This window comes from Taeniopygia guttata, chromosome 33 (assembly GCF_048771995.1).
Source record: "Taeniopygia guttata chromosome 33, bTaeGut7.mat, whole genome shotgun sequence".
Classification (NCBI taxonomy): Eukaryota; Metazoa; Chordata; class Aves; order Passeriformes; family Estrildidae; genus Taeniopygia; species Taeniopygia guttata.
In genome coordinates, this window is record NC_133058.1 from 945575 (window position 1) to 965697 (window position 20123).

At 45.0% G+C, this 20123-nt stretch overlaps 1 protein-coding gene across 1 annotated transcript in view; it reads right to left on the reverse strand.

The window, feature by feature from the left end:
• MEGF8 (multiple EGF like domains 8) overlaps positions 1-20123 on the reverse strand; it is a 120544-nt gene that overhangs the window by 71870 nt on the left and 28551 nt on the right. Inside the window, exons 10-16 of the mRNA XM_072920700.1 lie at positions 18923-19036; positions 17585-17730; positions 15592-15639; positions 12821-12980; positions 10139-10302; positions 9550-9735; positions 3910-4107 (exon numbers count right to left, since the gene is read on the reverse strand). Of these exons, the coding sequence (XP_072776801.1) occupies positions 3910-4107; positions 9550-9735; positions 10139-10302; positions 12821-12980; positions 15592-15639; positions 17585-17730; positions 18923-19036 (1016 nt within the window). The remainder of the gene's footprint in view (positions 1-3909; positions 4108-9549; positions 9736-10138; positions 10303-12820; positions 12981-15591; positions 15640-17584; positions 17731-18922; positions 19037-20123) is intronic.

A 20123-nucleotide genomic window follows, 5' to 3' on the forward strand; every position in this document is an offset into this window, starting at 1 on the left:
AATGGGAGTTTGGGGCAAAAAATGGAGATTTTTGGAGAAAAAACCCTGAAAAAATGGCACTAAAATCACCTAAAATGGATCAAAATTGGGATTTTGGGGGGAAAAAACTGAAAAAAATGGCACTAAAATCACTTAAAATGGCCCTAAAATCACCTAAAATGTCCCTAAAATCACCTAAAATGGATCAAAATTGGGATTTTGGGGGAAAAAAAACCCTGAAAAAATGGCACTAAAATTACCTAAAATGGCCCTAAAATCACCTAAAATGGCCCTAAAATCACCTAAAATGGATCAAAATTGGGATTTTGGGGGAAAAACCTGAAAAAATGGCACTGAAATCACCTAAAATGGCCCTAAAATCACCTAAAATGGCCCTAAAATCACCTAAAATGGATCAAAATTGGGATTTTGGGGGGAAAAAACCTGAAAAAATGGCACTAAAATCACTTAAAATGGCCCTAAAATCACCTAAAATGGATCAAAATTGGGATTTTGGGGGGAAAAAACCTGAAAAAATGACACTAAAATCACCTAAAATGGCCCTAAAATGGCCCTAAAATCACCTAAAATGGCCCTAAAAAGCACCAAAATCAGCCCAAATAACCAAAACAAGGAGATTTCCTGGGGGAAAAAAAGGGAAATTTGGGGAAAAAATGGGAGTTTGGGGGAAAAAATTGGGATTTTGGGGGAAAAAACCCTGAAAAAATGGCCCTAAAAACACCTAAAATGGCCCTAAAATCGCCTAAAATGGCCCTAAAATCGCCTAAAATGGCCCTAAAATCACCTAAAATGGCCCTAAAAAGCACCAAAATCAGCCCAAATAACCAAAAAAAGGTGATATCCTGGGAAAAAATGGGAAAAGTTGGGATTTTGGGGGAAAAATTGGGAGTTTGGGGGAAAAAACCCTGAAAAAATGGCACTGAAATAACCTAAAATGGCCCTAAAATGGATCAAAATGGTCCCAAAAAGCACCAAAATCAGCCCAAATAACCAAAAAAAGGAGATTTCCTGCGGGAAAAGGGAAATTTGGGGAAAAATGGGAGTTTGGGGGAAAAAATTGGGATTTTGGGGGAAAAAACCCTGAAAAAATGACACTGAAATCACATAACTGGATCAAAATGGTCCCAAAATATTCCCAAAGTAACACAGAAAGATCCAGAAAAAGGAGATTTCCTGGGGAAAAAAGGGGGATTTGGGGAAAAAATGGGAGTTTGGGGGAAAAAAACCCTGAAAAAATGGCGCTAAAATCGCCTAAAATGGCCCTAAAATCACCTAAAATGGCCCTAAAATGGATCAAAATGGCCCTAAAAAGCACCAAAATCAGCCCAAATAACCAAAACAAGGAGATTTCCTGGGGAAAAAGGGGAAATTTGGGGGGTTGGGATGGAAAAATGAGAGTTTGGGGGAAAAAAATTGGGATTTTGGGGGAAAAAACCCTGGAAAAATGGCACTGAAATCACCTAAAATGGCCCTAAAATCACCTAAAATGGTACCAAAAAGCACCAAAATCAGCCCAAATAACCAAAACAAGGAGATTTCCTGGGGGGAAAAGGGAAAATTGGGGGTTTTGGGGAAAAATGGGAGTTTGGGGGAAAAATGGAGATTTTAAGGAAAAAAAAAATTTGCTATAATCGCCCAAAAAAGGCCTAAAATTCATTATAATGACCCAAAACAACCCAGAAAAAATCCCAAAAAATTCCCAAAAATTCTGAAATTGTTTAGGTACTTCTGGAGCTCTCTAAGGACCAAAATCCTCTTAAAATTCGCTATAATGATCCAAAAAATAGCCAAAAATAGTCAAAAATTCAATATATTGACCCGAAACGGCCCGGAAAAAATCCCAAAAAATTCCCAAAAATTCTGAAATTGTTTAGGTACTTTTGGAGACCTTCAGGGACCAAAATCCTCCTAAAAATTCGCTATAAGGACCCAAAAAACCCATTAAAAATGGCCAAAAATGGCCCAAAAATTCAATATATCGACCCGAAACACCCCGGAAACCCCCCCAAAAAATTCCCAAAAATTCCCAAAAAATTCCCAATGTTTCCCCGAGCACTCACGCTGCCGCCGGGCACGCCGGTGCGGTCCCAGGTGAGCGTGAGCTCGCTGCTCTGGCCGCCCGAGGCGTTGAGCAGCGCCTCCACCTGCTTTGCTACTTCTGAAACTCTCAAAGGACCAAAATACCCCCAAAAATTCGCTATAACGACCAAAAAAATCCATTTAAAATCACCAAAAATGGCTGAAAAAAGGCGAAAAATTCAATATATCGACCCGAAACGCCCTGGAAAAAATCCTAAAAAATTCTGAAAAATTCCCAAACTGTTTTGCTACTTCTGGAGACCTTCAGGGACCAAAATCTCTGAAAAAAATCGCTATAATGACCCAAAAACTAGCTAAAAATAGTCAAAAATTCAATATATTGACCCAAAAATGCCTGAAAAAAATCCCAAAAATTTCCCAAAAATTCCGAAATTGTTTAGGTACTTTTGGAGACCTTCAGGGACCAATTGTCCCCAAAAATTCGCTGTCATGACTCAAAAAACCCATTAAAAATCCATTAAAAATGGCCAAAAATGGCCGAAAAAAGCCCCAAAATTCAATATATCGCCCCGAAATGACCTGAAAAAATTCCCAAAAATTCCCCAACATTCCCTATTTTTTTCCCGGGCACTCACGCTGCCGCCGGGCACGCCGGTGCGGTCCCAGGTGAGCGTGAGCTCGCTGCTCTGGCCGCCCGAGGCGTTGAGCAGCGCCTCCACCTGCTTTGCTGCTTCTGAAACTCTCAAAGGACCAAAATACCCCCAAAAATTCGCTATAACGACCCAAAAAATCCATTTAAAATCGCCAAAAATGGCTGAAAAAGGTGAAAAAATCAATATATCGACCCAAAACGGCCCGGAAAAAATCCAAAAAAATTCCCAAAAATTCCCAAACGTTTTTGCTGCTTTTGAGAACGTTCAGAGACCAAAATCTCTGTAAAAATTCACTATAACGACCCAAAAAACTCATGTAAAATCAACAAAAATGGCTGAAAAAATCAATATATTGACCCAAAAATGCCTGAAAAAAATCCCAAAAAATTCTGAAAAATTCCCAAACTTTTTTGCTACGTCTGGAGCTCTCTCTGGACAAAAATACCCCCAAAAATTTGCTGTAACAACCCAAAAACTCCATTTAAAATGGCCAAAAATGGCCGAAAAAAGCCCCAAAATTCAATATACCGACCCGAAACGACCCGAAAAAATTCCCCAAAAACTTCCCAAAAATTCCCAAAAAATCCCCTATTTTCTCCCGGTCACTCCCGCTGCCGCCGGGCACGCCGGTGCGGTCCCAGGTGAGCGTGAGCTCGCTGCTCTGGCCGCCCGAGGCGTTGAGCAGCGCCTCCACCTGCTTTGCTACTTCTGAAACTCTCAAAGGACCAAAATCTCTGTAAAAATTCGCTATAAGGACCCAAAAAACCCATTAAAAATCGCCAAAAATGGCCGAAAAAAGCTCCAAAATTCAATATATCGACCCGAAATGCCCTGGAAAAAAATCCTAAAAAATTCTTGAACTTTTTTGCTACTTCTGGAGACCTTCAGGGACCAAAATGCTCCTAAAAATTCACTATAATGACCCAAAAACTAGCTAAAATTGGCAAAAAATCAATATATTGACCCAAAAATGCCTGAAAAAAATCCCAAAAAATTCTGAAAAATTCCCAAACTTTTTTTGCTACTTCTGGAGACCTCCAGGGACCAAAATACCCCCATAAATTCCCTGTCATGACTCAAAAAACCCATTAAAAATGGCCAAAAATGGCCCAAAAATTCAATATATTGACCCGAAATGTGCCAGAAAACCCCCCAAAAAATTCCCAAAAATTCCCAAAATTCCCAAAAAATTCCCAATGTTTCCCCGGGCACTCACGCTGCCGCCGGGCACGCCGGTGCGGTCCCAGGTGAGGGTGAGCTCGCTGCTCTGGCCGCCCGAGGCGTTGAGCAGCGCCTCCACCTGCAGCAGGAAGCGGCTGCCCCGCGCCGCCCGCCCGAAGAGGCGCTCGGGCCGCGGCCGCCGCAGCGCGCGCGTCTCCCGCTCCTGCTGCGCCCCCCAGCGGCCGACCTCCTCCTGCGGGAAAAGGGAAAAAAACCTGGTAAATCCCCCCAAAATTATCCGGCTACAAAATTCCTACAATCTAGGCAAAAAATCCCAGTTTTTTCCACCAAAAATTCCGGGATTTTAGGCCAAAATTCCAAGCTTTTAGCTCAAAATTCACCCTTTTTTTACACAAAAATTACAGGATTTTAGGGCAAAATTCAGCCTTCTTTTCCCACAAAAATTCCAGGAATTTAGGCCAAAATTCACCCTTTTTTTCCACAAAAAATTCCGGGATTTTAGCACAAAAATTCCGGGATTTTAGCACAAAAATCCCGGTTTTTGGATGGAATTTTGGGGGTTTGGAATTGGTTCTGCTGCGCCCCCCAGCGGCCGACTTCTTCCTGCGGGAAAAGAGAGTCAGAAAACGGGGAGACCACCCCAAAAATTACCCGGAACAAAATCACACATTACAGGAGAAAATTCCCCTTTTTTCCCCTCAAAATTACGGGATTTTGTGCTAAAATCCCGGTTTTGGATGGAATTTTGGGGGTTTGGAATTGGGGCCGGGAGCGTCTCCCGCTCCTGCTGCGCCCCCCAGCGGCCCACCTCCTCCTGCGGGAAAAGGGAAAAAACGGGTAAATCCCCCCAAAAATTACCCGGAACCAAATCACACAATCTAGGCAAAAAATCCGAGATTTTCCCCAAAAAAATCCCGGTTTTTGGATGGAATTTTGGGGGGCTGGAATTGGGCCGGGAGCGTCTCCCGCTCCTGCTGCGCCCCCCAGCGGCCCAACTCCTCCTGCGGGGAAGGGAAAAGAAACGGTGAGACCCCCACCCAAAATTATCCGGCTCCGAATCCCCCCTCCTCAAAATTACCCGGCTCCAAAATTCACACATTCCAGGAAAAAAATCCGACTTTTTCCACAAATATTCCGGGATTTTAGGCCAAAATTCACCCTTTTTTCAGCAGAAATTTCTGAATTTTATGCCAAAATTCCGATTTTTTTAGAGAAAAATTCTGCCGTTTTCCCCCAAAATTCCCGGAATTTAGGTGGAAATTTCCATGTTTTCCCTCAAAAAAATTACAGGATTTTAGGGCAAAATTCCGATTTTTACAGCAGAAATTCCAGGATTTTACACCAAAATACCAAATTTTTAAGAGCAAAATTCTGCTCTTTTCCCTCCAAAATTCCCAGAATTTAGGTGGAAAATTCCATGTTTTCCCTCAAAAAAAATACAGGATTTTAGGGGAAAATTCTGATTTTTTTGCCAAAATTCCGATTTTTTTAGAGCAAAATTCTGTTCTTTCCCCCAAAAATTAGGTGGAAATTCCCATTTCCCCCCCCCCAAAATTCCCACATTTTAGGTGAAAATTTCGAGTTTTTAGCACAAAAATCCCGGTTTTTGGATGGAATTTTGGGGGTTTGGAACTGGGGCCGGGAGCGTCTCCCGCTCCTGCTGCGCCCCCCAGCGGCCGACTTCCTCCTGCGGGAAAAGGGAAAAAACGGGTAAATCCCCCCAAAAATTACCCGGCTCCAAAATACACACATTACAGGAGAAAATTCCCCTTTTTTCACAAAAAAAATCCGTGATTTTAGGGCAAAATTCACCCTTTTTTTCCACCAAAATTCCGGGAGTTTAGGGCAAAATTCACCCTTCTTTTCCACAAAAGCCACTGGATCCGGGCCCAGATCCCATCCAAAATCCACCCAAAAATTCCCAAAAATCCCCAAAAATTCCCACAAAATCCCCAAAAATTCCCAAATAATTCTGAAAATTCCCAAAATTCCCCAAAAAATCCCCAAATTTTCCCAAATTTCCGGATCTTTTTACCAAATTGAGGCTCCCTGCCCAGCCGGGCCACCACCGCCAGCCGCTGGATCCGGGCCCAGATCCCCCCAGATCCCATCCAAAAGCCACCCAAAAATCCCATATAATTCTCAAAAAATCCCCAAAACTTTGCCAAAATTCCCTAATAATTCCAAATATTCCCAAAATTCCCCAAAAAATCCCCAAATTTTCCCAAATTCCCGGATTTTTTACCAAATTGAGGCTCCCGGCCCAGCCAGGCCACCACGGCCAGCCGCTGGATCCAGGCCCAGATCCCCCAAAATCCCATCCAAAAGCCACCCAAAAATCCCAAATAATTCTCAAAAAATCCCCAAAACATTGCCAAAATTCCCTAATAATTCCAAATATTCCCAAAATTCCCCAAAAAATCCCCAAATTTTCCCAAATTCCCGGATTTTTTACCAAATTAAGGCTCCCAGGCCAGCCAGGCCACCACCGCCAGCCGCTGGATCTGGGCCCCAGATCCCATCCAAAATCCATCCGAAAAACCCCAAAAACCCCCCAAAATTCCCAAAAAATCCCCCAAAATCTCCCAAATACTTCTGAATATTCCCAAAATTCCCCAAAAATTCCCAAATTTTCCCAAATTCCTGGATTTTTTAACCAAATTTGGGCTCCCTGCCCAGCCAGGCCACCACCACCAGCCGCTGGATCCGGGCCTCAGATCTCATCCAAAAATTCCCAAAAAATCCCCAAAAATTCCCAAATAATCCCAAAAAATTCCCAAATAATTCTGAAAATTCCCAAATTTTCCCCAAAAATTCCCAACTTTTTCTCAAAAGTACCGAAACCCCACCCCAAACCTCCCCCAAACCCCCCTAAAACTCCCTTTTACCTCCAATATACCGCCCCAAAACCACCCGAAATCCCAACAAAAATTCCCAAAAATTCCCGAAATTCCCAAAATTCCCGTTTTTTACCAGCTCGGTGGAGTTGGGCTCCCGGGCCAGCCGGGCCACCACGGCCAGCCGCTGGATCCGGGCCCAGATCCCCCCAAATCCCATCCAAAAGCCAACCAAAAATCCCAAAAAATCCCAAAAAATCCCCAAAAAACACCCAAAATTCCAAAATAATTCCGAAAATTTGCAAATTTTCAAAAAAAATTCCCAAATTTTCCCAAATTCCCAAATTTTTTTACCAAATTGAGGCTCCCTGCTCAGCCGGGCCAGCACCGCCAGCTGCTGGATCTGGGCCCAGATCCCCCCAGATCCCATCCAAAATCCACCCAAAAATCCCCCCAAGAATCCTAAAAATTTCCCCAAAATTCCCCAAAATCTCCCAAATAATTCCGAATATTTCCAAAGTTCCCCAAAACTCCACAAATTTTCCCAAATTCCCGGATTTTTTTACCAAATTGAGGCTCCCTGCTCAGCCGGGCCACCACTGCCAGCTGCTGGATCCAGGCCTCAGATCCCATTCAAAATCCATCAGAAAAACCCCAAAAATCTCCAAAGAATTCCCAAAAATCCCACAAAATTCCCAAAAATTCCCAAATAATTCTGAAAATTCCCAAATTTTCCAAAAAAAATCCCCAAATTTTCCCAAATTCCTGGATTTTTTACCAAATTCAGGCACCTGCCCAGCCAGGCCACCACTGCCAGCCGCTGGATCCAGGCCCAGATCCCATCCAAAATCCACCAGAAAAACCCCAAAAATCTCCAAAAAATTCCCAAAAAATTCCCAAATAATCCTAAAAAATTCCCAAATAATTCTGAAAACTCCCTAATTTCCAAAAAAAAATCCCAAATTCCTGGATTTTTTACCAAATTGAGGCTCCCTGCCCAGCCGGGCCACCCAACACCAGCCGCTCGATCCGGGCCCAGATACCCCAAAATCCCATCCAAAAGCCAACCAAAAATCCCAAATAATTCTCAAAAAATCCCCAAAAACCACCCGAAATCCCCCAAAAAATTCCCAAAAATTCCCAAAATTCCGGAATTCCCGTTTTTTACCAGCTCGGTGGAGTTGGGCTCCCTGCCCAGCCGGGCCACCACGGCCAGCCGCTGGATCCGGGCCCAGATCCCATCCAAAATCCATCCAAAAAACCCCAAAAATCTCCAAAAAATTCCCCAAAATTCCAACAAAATCCCCCAAAATTCCCAAATAATCCAAAAAAATTCCCAAATAATTCTGAAAATTCCCAAATTTTCCTTAAAAATTCCCATTTTTTTTCAAAAGTACCCAAAACCCCACCCAAAACCCCCCCAACCCCCCTAAAACTCCCTTTTACCTCCAATATACCGCCCCAAAACCACCCGAAATCCCCCAAAAAATTCCCAAAAATTCCCAAAACTTCCCAAAATTCCCGTTTTTTACCAGCTCGGTGGAGTTGGGCTCCCGGGCCAGCCGGGCCACCACGGCCAGCCGCTGGATCCGGGCCCAGACCCCATCCAAAATCCACCCAAAAATTCCCAAAAATCCCCAAAAATTCCCACAAAATCCCAAAAAATTCCCAAATAATTCTGAAAATTCCCAAAATTCCCCAAAAATCCCCAAATTTTCCCAAATTTCCGGATCTTTTTACCAAATTAAGGCTCCCTGCCCAGCCGGGCCACCACCGCCAGCCGCTGGATCCGGGCCCCAGATCCCATCCAAAAATTCCCAAAAAATCCCCAAAAATTCCCAAAAAATCCCAAAAAATTCCCAAATAATCCTAAAAAATTCCCAAATAATTCAGAAAACTCCCAAATTTTCCCCAAAAATTCCCATTTTTTTCTCAAAACTACCAGAAACCCCACCCAAAACCCCCCCAAACCCCCCTAAAACTCCCTTTTACCTCCAATATACCGCCCCAAAACCACCCGAAATCCCCAAAAAAATTCCCAAAACTTCCCAAAATTCCCGTTTTTTACCAGCTCGGTGGAGTTGGGCTCCCGGGCCAGCCGGGCCACCACGGCCAGCCGCTGGATCCGGGCCCAGATCCCCCCAGATCCCATCCAAAATCCATCCAAAAACCCCTAAAAATCTCCAAAAAATTCCCCGAATTCCCCCAAAAAACCCCCAAAATTTCCAAATAATTCTGAAAATTCCCCAAATTTCCCAAAAAAATCCCCAAATTTTCCCAAATTCCCGGATTTTTTTACCAAATTGAGGCTCCCTGCTCAGCTGGGCCAGCACCGCCAGCCGCTGGATCCGGGCCCAGATCCCATCCAAAATCCATCCAAAAATCTCCAAAAAATTCCCCAAAATCCCCCAAAATTCCCCCAAAAAAAACCCAAAATTCCCAAATAATTCTGAAAATTCCCAAATTTTCCAAAAAAATTCCCAAATTCCTGGATTTTTTACCAAATTGAGGCTCCCTGCCCAGCCCGGCCTGCACCGCCAGCCGCTGGATCCAGGCCCAGACCCCACCCAAAATCCATAAAAAAAAACCCAAAAATTCCCCAAAATCCCCCAAAATTCCCAAAAAAATCCCAAAAATTCCCAAATAATTCTGAAAATTCCCAAATTTCCCCAAAAAATTCCCATTTTTTTCTCAAAATCTCCAAAAACCCCACCCAAAACCCCCCCAAACCCCCCTAAAACTCCCTTTTACCGCCAATATACCGCCCCAAAACCACCCGAAATCCCAACAAAAATTCCCAAAAATTCCCGAAAATTCCCAAAATTCCCGTTTTTTACCAGCTCGGTGGAGTTGGGCTCCCGGGCCAGCCGGGCCACCACCGCCAGCCGCTGGATCCGGGCCCAGACGTTGGGGCCGGGCCCGGCCGGGCCCAGCAGCGGGTGCAGGAAACCCCGGAACTGCAGCGCCACGGCCGCGTCCCCCGGGGGGGTCAGAGTGATGGTGGCGCTCCGGATCAGCGACACCTAGGGGAGAAATTTCAGAAGAAAAAGCAATTTTTTTGGGAAAAATTGGGATTTTTGAGGAAAAATCGGGAATTTTGTGGGATTTTTGATGTTTTGTGGGAATTTTTGCTGATTTTTTGGGGGGTTTCCCTCAGTTTGGGAGCCCCAGTTGCGTCCCCTGGGGGGGTCAGAGTGATGGTGGCGCTCCTGATCAGTGACACCTAGGGGGGAAATTTCAGAAAAAAAAGCGATTTTTTTGGGAAAAATTGGGAATTTCCAGGACTCGATTTTGGGCCATTTTAATCCAATTTTAATCCGATTTTAAGAGGATTTTTTCTGATTTTCGCAGCGATTTTGGGGCCGGTTCCCGGTGAAATTTTCCGCTGGATTTTTTGGGGATGTTTTGGGGGTTTTTGGGGCTCACCTTGTCGGGCTGGGACTCGTTTTTGGGGTGCTGGAAGGTCAGGAGGTGCAGCCCGGGCGGGACCCCGCGGCTGCGGCACTGCGGCAGCTCCGTCAGGAAATCGGCCCGGGGACCCCACCAGCCGTGGGTGCCCGAAATCTGCCCCACACGGCAGCGGGAGCGCTCTGAAAGTGGGAAAAATGGGTTCAGCGACCCAAAAACCCCAAAATCCACCCCAAAATTAAAAATATCCACCCCAAAATTGAAAATATCCACCCCAAAATGAACAAAATCTACCCCAAAATGAACAAAATCCACCCCAAAATCAGAAAAAAACGCCCCAAAACTCCCAAATCTGCCCCACGCGGCAGCGGGAGCGCTCTGAAAGTGGGAAAAATGGATTCAGCGACCCCAAAAACCCCCAAATCCACCCCGAAATTAAAAATATCCACCCCAAAATCAACAAAATCCACCCCAAAATGAACAAAATCCAGCTAAAACCGCCCCAAAACTCCCAAATCTGCCCCAAATCTGCCCCACACGGCAGCGGGAGCGCTCTGGGGGGGGGAAAAACGGGTTCAGCGACCCCAAAAACCCCAAAAAACACCCCAAAATTAAAAAAAAACCACCCCAAAATTAACAAAATCCGGCCAAAAATAGACAAAATCCAGCTAAAACCGCCCCAAAACTCCCAAATCTGCCCCAAATCTGCCCCAAATCTGCCCCACGCGGCAGCGGGAGCGCTCTGGGGAGGGGAAAAACGGGTTCAGCGACCCCAAAAACCCCAAAAACACCCCAAAATTAAAAATATCCACCCCAAAATTAACAAAATCCACCCCAAAATTAACAAAATCCAGTTAAAACCGCCCCAAAACTCCCAAATCTGCCCCAAATCTGCCCCACGCGGCAGCGGGAGCGCTCTGGGGAGGGGAAAAACGGGTTCAGCGACCCCAAAAACCCCCAAAAACACCCCAAAATTAAAAATATCCACCCCAAAATCCCCTTTTTCCCCCCCCCCATTTTGCCCCATTTTCCCCCTTCCCCCCCATTTTTTTCCCCCAAAATCCCATTTTCCCCATTTCCCCCTTGTTTTCCCCATTTTTCCCCTTCCCCCCCACTTTTTCCCCCATTTTTCCCGTTCCCCCTCATTTTTTCCCCCCAAAATCCCTTTTTTTTCACTTTTTTCTCTTTTTCCCCTCATTTCCCCCCCATTTTCCCAATTTTTTCCCATTTCCCCCCCCCCAAATCCCATTTTTCCCCATTCCCCCCCATTTTTTCCCATTTTTTCCCTTTATCCCCCCCATTTTCCCCCCCAAATCCCTTTTTTTCCCATTTTTCCCCATTTTTCCCATTTTTTCCACTTTTTTCTCTTTCTCCCCCCATTTTTCCCCCAATAATCAATTTTTCCCCATTTTTTCCCCATTTTTCCCCATTTCCCCACCCCCAAATCCCATTTTTCCCCGTTTTTCCCCCATTTCCCCCCCCAAAAATCCATTTTTTCCCCCATTTTTCCCATTTCCCCCCCATTTTTCCCATTTTTCCCCCCAAAATCCCTTTTTTTTCCACTTTTTTCTCTTTTTCCCCCCATTTTCCCCCCCAATCCCATTTTTTCCCGTTTCCCCCCCATTTTCCCCCCATTTTCCCCCATTTTCCCCATTTTTTCCCATTTTTTCCCTCCCCCCCATTTCTCCCCCCCAATTCCCATTTTTTCCCCATTTCCCCCCCATTTTTCCCTCCCCCCCATCTTTCCCCCCCAAAAATCCAATTTTTCCCCATTTTTTCCCATTTCCCTCCCATTTTTCCCCATTTTTCCCCCCCAAATCCCATTTTTACCCCATTTCCCCCCCATTTTTCCCCATTTTTCCCCCCCAAATCCCATTTTTTCCCCATTTTTTCCCCATTTCCCCCCATTTTTCCCCATTTCCCCCTCCCCAAATCCCATTTTCCCCCATTTCCCCCCCCGTTTTTCCCATTTCCCCCTCATTTTTCCCCCATTTTCCCCCTTCCCACCGCATTTTTTCCCAAAAAAATCAATTTTCCCCATTTTTTCCCGTTTTTCCCCCATTTTTCCCTGTTCCCCCCCCGTTTTCCCCATTTTTCCCCCATTTACCCCCCCAAATCCCATTTTTTCCCATTTTTCCCCATTCCCCCCCCATTTTTTCCCTCCCCCCCCATCTTTCCCCCCCAATCCCTTTTTTTCCCATTTTCCCTCCATTTTTCCCCATTTTCCCCCCCAAAAATCCATTTTTTTCCCCATTTTTTCCCGTTTCCCCCCATTTTCCCCCATTTTCCCCCCCAAATCCCATTTTTACCCCATTTCCCCCCATTTTTCCCCATTTCTCCCCCCCATTCCCCCCTCAATCCCATTTTTTCTCCATTTTCCCCCCATTTTTCCCCCCAAATCCCATTTTTCCCATTTTCCCTCTATTTTTCCCCATTTTCCCCCCCCAAATCCCATTTTTTCCCATTTTTCCCCATTTTTTCCCCATTTCCCCCCCATTTTCCCCCCCCAAAAATCGATTTTTCCCCCCATTTTTTCCCATTTCCCCCCCCATTTTTTCCCATTTTTCCCCATTTCCCCCCCCTAAAAATCGATTTTTTCCCCCATTTTTCCCCATTTTCCCCCATTTTTTCCCTCCCCCCCCATTTTCCCCCATTTTTTCCCCATTTTTCCCATTTTCCCCCGTTTTCCCCCATTCCCACCTGCCAGGGGCACGCAGGTGTCGTTCTGCACGCACCAGCCGAAGCGGGGGGGGGCGGGGCTGCCGGGGGGGGGCGGATTTTGGGGCTCCCCCCCGAAGGCGAGACACGACTCACAGTCCCCCAAAAGGCGGGACAGCCCCGGGCAGGGGCCGGGGGGGCACTGCGCAGAAAATTGGGGGGTTTTACCCCAAAATTCACCCCAAAATTCACCCCAAAATCACCCCAAAATTCCATTAAAATCCCCCCAAAATTCCATTAAAATTCCCCCCAAAATCCCATTAAAATACCTCCTAAAATTCCATCAAAATCCCCCCAAAATCCCCCAAATCCCCCAAAGGCGGGACAGCCCCGGGCAGGGTCCGGGGGGGCACTGGGGAGAAATTTGGGGGGTTTTACCCCAAAATTCACCCCAAAATCACCCCCAAATCCTCCCAAAACCCCTCCTGAAATTTCATCAAAATCCACCCAAAAATCCCCCCAAAATTCCATTAAAATCCCCCCAAATCCCCCAAAAGGCGGGAGAGCCCCGGGCAGGGGCCGGGGGGGCACTGGGGAGAAAATTGGGGGGTTTTACCCCAAAATTCACCCCAAAATCACCCCAAAAATTCAATTAAAATACCTCCCAAAATTTCATCACAATCCAACCAAAATTCCCCCAAAATTCCATTAAAATCCCCCCAAAATCCCCCAAAGGCAGGACAGCCCCGGGCAGGGTCCGGGGGGGCACTGGGGGGAAAATTGGGGGGTTTTACCCCAAAATTCACCCCAAAATCACCCCAAATACACACCAAAATTCCATTAAAATATCTCCAAAAATTCCGCTAAAATCCACCCAAAATTCCATTAAAATACCTCCCAAAATAACATTAAAATACCTCCCAAAATAACATTAAAATCTCTCCAAAATTCCCCCCCAAATTCCATCCAAATCCACCCAAAATTCCATCAAAATCCCCCACAAATTTCATAAAAATCCCCCCAAAATCCCCCCAAAATTTCATCACAATCCACCCCAAAATTCCGTCAAAATCCACCCCAAAATTCCATCAAAATCCCCCCAAAATCCCCCCAAATCCCCAAAAGGCGGGACAGCCCCGGGCAGGGTCCGGGGGGGCACTGGGGAGAAAATTGGGGGGTTTTACCCCAAAATTCACCCCAAAATCACCCCAAAATTCCATTAAAATCCCTCCCAAAATCCCCCCAAAATCCCCCAAATCCCCCAAAGCCGGGAGAGCCCCGGGCAGGGTCCGGGGGGGCACTGGGGAGAAATTGGGGGGTTTTACCCCAAAATTCACACCAAAATCTCCCAAAATCCTCCCAAAACCCCTCCTGAAATTTCATCAAAATCCACCCAAAAATCTCCCCAAAATTCCATCAAAATCCCCCAAATCCCCCAAAGCCAGGACAGCCCCGGGCAGGGTCCGGGGGGGCACTGGGGGGAAATTTGGGGGTTTTACCCCAAAATTCACACCAAAATCACCCCAAAATTCACCCCAAAATTCCATTAAAATACCTCCCAAAAATTCCGTTAAAATCCCCCAAAAATTCCATTAAAATCCCCCAAAATTCCATCAAATCCCCCAAAAGGCGGGACAGCCCCGGGCAGGGGCCGGGGGGGCACTGGGGAGAAATTGGGGGGTTTTACCCCAAAATTGTGTCAAAATCCCCCCCAAAATCCTCCCAAAATCCCTCCTGAAATTTCATCAAAATCCACCCAAAAATCTCCCAAAAATTCCATTAAAATCCCCCCCAAATCCCCCAAAGGCGGGACAGCCCCGGGCAGGGGCCGGGGGGGCACTGGGGAGAAAATCGGGGGGTTTTACCCCAAAATTCACCCCAAAATTCCATTAAAATACCTCCCAAAATTTCATCACAATCCACCCCAAAATTCCATTAAAATCCACCCCAAAATTCCATTAAAATCCCCCAAAAGCCGGGACAGCCCCGGGCAGGGGCCGGGGGGGCACTGGGGAGAAAATCGGGGGGTTTTACCCCAAAATTCACCCCAAAATCACACCAAAATTCCATCAAAATCTCCCCAAAATTACATCAAAATCCCCCCCAAAATTCCATCAAAATCTCCCCAAAATTACATCAAAATCCCCCCCAAAATTCCATTAAAATCCCCAAAATCCCCCAAAAGGCGGGACAGCCCCGGGCAGGGTCCGGGGGGGCACTGGGGAGAAAATTGGGGGGTTTTACCCCAAAATTCACCCCAAAATCACCCCAAAATTCCATCAAAATACCTCCCAAAATTCCATTAAAATCACCCCAAAATTCCCTTAAAATCCCCCCAAAACCTCCCAAAATACCCCCAAAATTCCATCAAAATTATTTCAAAATCCCCCCCAAAATTTCATCAAAATTCCAATCAAATTCCTCCCAAAATTCCTCCCAAAATTTCACAAAAATTCTTTCAAAATCCCCCCAAAATCGCCCCAAAATTCAATGAAAAGCCACCCAAAAATCTCCCCAAATTTCCTTTTAAATCCCCCAAAATTCCCATTTTTTCCCCCAATTTTTGACCAAAATTCCCCCAAATTTTCCCCGACCCCTCCCAAATTTTCTTCCCTAATTTCCCCAAAATCCCCCAAAATTTCCCCCCAAATTCCCTTTAAATCCCCCAAAATCCCCCTTTTTCCCCCCAATTTTTGCCAAAATCCCCCCAAAATTCCCCCAAATTTTTTCCCAACCCCCCCAAATTTTTTTCCTGAATTTTCCCCAATATTTTCACCCAAATTTTCCCAAATTCCCCCAAATTTGGGCCTGACCTGCTCCGGGGGGGTCCCTGAGCTTCCGCAGTTGGGATCCGGCTCCTCCTGGAAATCCAAAAAATTCGGGATTTTGGGGAATTTTGGGAATTTTTGGGGAATTTTAGGGGGAATTTTAGGTTGGAATTTTGGGGGATTTTTGGGGGGATTTTTGGGGTTTTTAAAAGGGATTTTGGGCAATTTTTGGGAGGAATTTTGAGGGTTTTTTAAGGGACTTTGGGGAGTTTTTAAAGGGATTTTGAGGAATTTTGGGGGGGTTTTTTGGGGGGAATTTTGGGGGGATTTTTTGAGAGGAATTTTGGGATTTTTTGGGGAGAATTTTGGGATTTTTGGGGGCCCATCCCAGCCCCGGTTCAGGACTATAAATTTGGGATTTTTGGGCTGAATCTGGGGTTTAATTTTCATTTTTTAGGTGTAATTTCACCATTTTTGAGGGGAATTTTGGGATTTTTTGGGGAGAATTTTGGGATTTTTGCAGGGAAATTTTGGAATTTTTGGGGGGCCATCCCGGCCCGGTTCAGGACTATAAATTTGGGATTTTTGGGGTGAATTTGGGGTTTAATTTTCATTTTTTGGGTGTAATTTCACCATTTTTGAGGGGAATTTTGGGGGGCCCATTCCAGCCCCGGTTCAGGACTATAAATTTAGGATTTTTGGGGTGAATTTGGGGGATTTTTGGGTTAAATTTTCTTTTTTTTTAGGTGTCATTTCGCCATTTTTGAGGGGAATTTTGGGATTTTTGGGGAGAATTTCGGGATTTTTGCAGGGAAATTTTGGGATTTTTTGGGGGCCCATCCCGGCCCAGTTCAGGACTATAAATTTGGGATTTTTGGGGTGATTTTGGGGTATTTTGGGGTTTAATTTTCATTTTTTAAGTGTAAATTCACCATTTTTAAGGGGAATTTTGGGATTTTTTGGGGTGAATTTCAGGATTTTTTGGGGGCCATTCCAGCCCCAGTTCGGGATTTTACATTTGGGAATTTTGGGGAGGAATTTTGACATTTTTAGCGTTTAATTTTCATTTTTTTTAGCTGCAATTTTGGCATTTTGGGGGAGAATTTTGGGATTTTTGGGGGGCCCATTCCGGCTCCAGTTCAGGACTATAAATTTGGGATTTTGGGGGGTGAATTTTGGGTTAAATTTTCATTTTTTAGGTGTAATTTCACCATTTTTGAGGGGAATTTTGGGGGGCCCATTCTAGCCCTGGTTCAGGACTATCAATTTGGAAATTTTGGGGTGAATTTGGGGTTAAATTTTCATTTTTTGGGTGCAATTTCACCATTTTTGAGGGGAATTTTGTGATTTTCACAGGGAAATTTCGGGATTTTTGGGGGGGCAATTCCAGCCCCGGTTCAGGACTATAATTTTGGTAATTTTGGGGAGGAATTTTGACATTTTTAGCATTTAATTTTCATTTTTTTAGCTGTAATTTTGGCATTTTGGGGGGGAATTTTGGGATTTTTTGGGGGGCCATTCCAGCCCCGGCTCAGGACTATACATTTGGTATTTTTGGGGTGAATTTGGGGTTTAATTTTCATTTTTTAGGTGTAATTTCACCATTTTTTGGGGTGAATTTCAGGATTTTTGGGGGCCCATCCCGGCTCCGGTTCAGGATTTTACATTTGTGATTTTTGGGGTGAATTTGGGGGATTTTGAGGGGTAAATTTTCATTTTTTAGGTGTAATTTCACCATTTTTGAGGGGAATTTTGTGATTTTTTGGGGAGAATTTCAGGATTTTTGGGGAGAATTTTAGGATTTTTGGGGGGGCCATTCCAGCCCCGGTTCAGGACTATAAATTTGGGATTTTTGGGGTGAATTTGGGGGATTTTGGGGAGGAATTTTGACATTTTTAGCGTTTAATTTTCATTTTTTTAGCTGTAATTTTGGCATTTTGGTGAGAATTTTGGGATTTTTGGGGGCCCATCCCGGCCCAATTCAGGACTATCAATTTGTGATTTTTGGGGTGAATGTGGGGGATTTTGGGGCACTCACGCTCCGCTGCAGGACGAAGGAAGGAACTTTGTAGGCTCGGAGGTCGCCCCGCGGGACCCCCGAGAAGCCGCCGGCCACCAGCAGCACCTGCCCGGCCAGGACCCCCGAAACGTGGGAGTAACGCCCCTCCCCGGGGGTCCCCGCCTCTGAAATTGGGGTCAGACACAGTTTTGGGGTGAAAACAGCAAAAAAAAATCCCAACAGCAAAAAAAACCCCAAAAAAATCCCACCAAAAACACCAAAAATCCACCCAAAAGCCCCAAAATCGCCTCAAAATTCGCCCCAAAATCCAACCCAGCACCACAAAATCCCCCCCAAAATCACCCAAGAAATCCAAATGTGACACCCAAAATTCCCCCAAAAATCCCATCCCCAAAATTCACCCAAAACTCTCCCAAAAAATTCAGATTCTACACCAAAATTCCTATTTTTGCCCATATTTGGCCCATTTTTTACCCAATTTACACCCAAAATGCTCCCAAAATCGCCCCAAAAATCCAAACCAGGACCCCAAAATTCTCACAAAAATCCCATCTTTAAAATTCTCCCAAAATTCAAAATTTTGCACCAAAATCCCTGTTTTCCCTCATATTTCACCGGAATTTTGTCCATTTTTCACCCAAATTCTCCCCAATTTTCACCCAATTTCCCCCCAATTTTCACCCAAATTCCCCCGGATTTTCACCCAAATTTTGCCCCATTTTCACCCAGATTCTCCCCAATTTTCACCCAATTCTCACCCGATTTTCACCTGAGTTTTGCCCATTCTTCACCTGATTTTCACCCATTTTTCACCCAAATTTCACCCGATTTTCACCCAAATTTCACCTGAATTTTGCCCATTTTCCACCCAATTTCCAAATTTCACCTGAATTTTGCCCATTTCCAGCCAATTTCCACCCAAATTTCACCCGATTTTCACCCATTTTTCACCTAAATTCCCCCCAATTTCCACCCAAATTTCACCCGAACTTTGCCCATTTTTAACCCGATTTTCACCTGAATTTTGTCCATTTTTCACCCAAATTTCACCCAATTTCCACCCAATTTTCACCCAAATTTCACCTGAATTTCACCCGATTTTCACCCAATTTCCACCCAAATTTCACCTGAACTTTGCCCATTTTTAACCCGATTTTCACCTGAATTTTGCCCATTTTCACCCAATTTCCACCCGATTTCCACCCAATTTCCCCCCAATTTTCCCCCCATTTTTCACCCGATTTTCACCCAATTTCCACCCGATTTCCACCCAATTTCCCCCCAATTTTCCCCCCATTTTCCCCCCTCTTCCCCCACTGCCCAATTTTCCCGATTTCCGCCCGTTTTTGCCCGAACCGTGTCCGAGGCGCAGCGGCTGCGCGCGGCTCCAGCGGTGGCAGCGCAGGTGGTAAAAGTGCAGCTCCTCCTCGTAGCACTTCTCCTCGTGGTAGTGCGTGTGCACATTTCCCCCTAAAATCCCGCAATTCCGGGCCTTTACCCCAAATTTTGGGACTCTTGGGGACGTTGGGAGGGAATTCCCAAAAAAAACCCGGAGAAAATCGGGCGAATTTTGGCGAAAAATCGAATTTTTGGGAAAAAAATTGGATTTTTTTTTTTGGTTTTACACCCATCTTGAAGAGTTTCCCGTCTTTTTTCCCAAAACTTTGGGGATTTTGGGGATTTATCCCGAAATTTGGGATTGTTGTGGGGGTAGGGAGAGAATTCCCAAAAAAAAAAACCGGGAGAAAATTGGGCGGATTTTTGGGAAAAAAGGGAATTTTGGGGGGAAAATTGAGTTTTTACACCCATTTTGGAGGGTTTCCCATCTTTTTTCCCAAACCTTTGGGGATTTTGGGGACTTATCCCAAATTCCCGATTCTGGGGGGCCTTGGGAGGGAATTCCCAAAAAAAACCCGGAGAAAATCGGGCGGATTTTGGCGAAAAATCGAATTTTTGGGGAAAAAAATTGAATTTTTTTTTTCGTTTTGCACCCATCTTAAACAGTTTCCCGTCTTTTTTCCCAAAACTTTGGGGATTTTGGGGATTTATCCCGAATTTTGGGATTGTTGGGGAGGTTGAGAGAGAATTCCCAAAAAAAACCCGGAGAAAATTGGGCGAATTTTGGGGAAAAGACGGAATTTTGGGGGGAAAATGGAGTTTTTAGACTCATTTTGGAGGGTTTCCTGTCTTTTGTCCCAAAACTTTGGGGATTTTGGGGATTTATCCCGAATTTTGGGATTCTGGGGGGCCTTGGGAGGGAATTCCCAAAAAAAACCCGGAGAAAATCCGGCGAATTTCGGCGAAAAATCAAATTTTTGGGGAAAAAAATTGGATTTTTTTTTTGGTTTTACGCCCGTCTTGAAGAGTTTCCCGTCTTTTTTCCCAAAATTTTGGGGATTTGGGGATTTATCCCGAATTTTGGGATTCTTGGGGACGTTGGGAGGGAATTCCCAAAAAAAATCCAGAGAAAATTGGGCGAATTTTGGGGAAAAAATGGAATTTTGGGGGGAAAATGGAGTTTTTACACACATTTTGGGGGGTTTCCCATCTTTTTTCC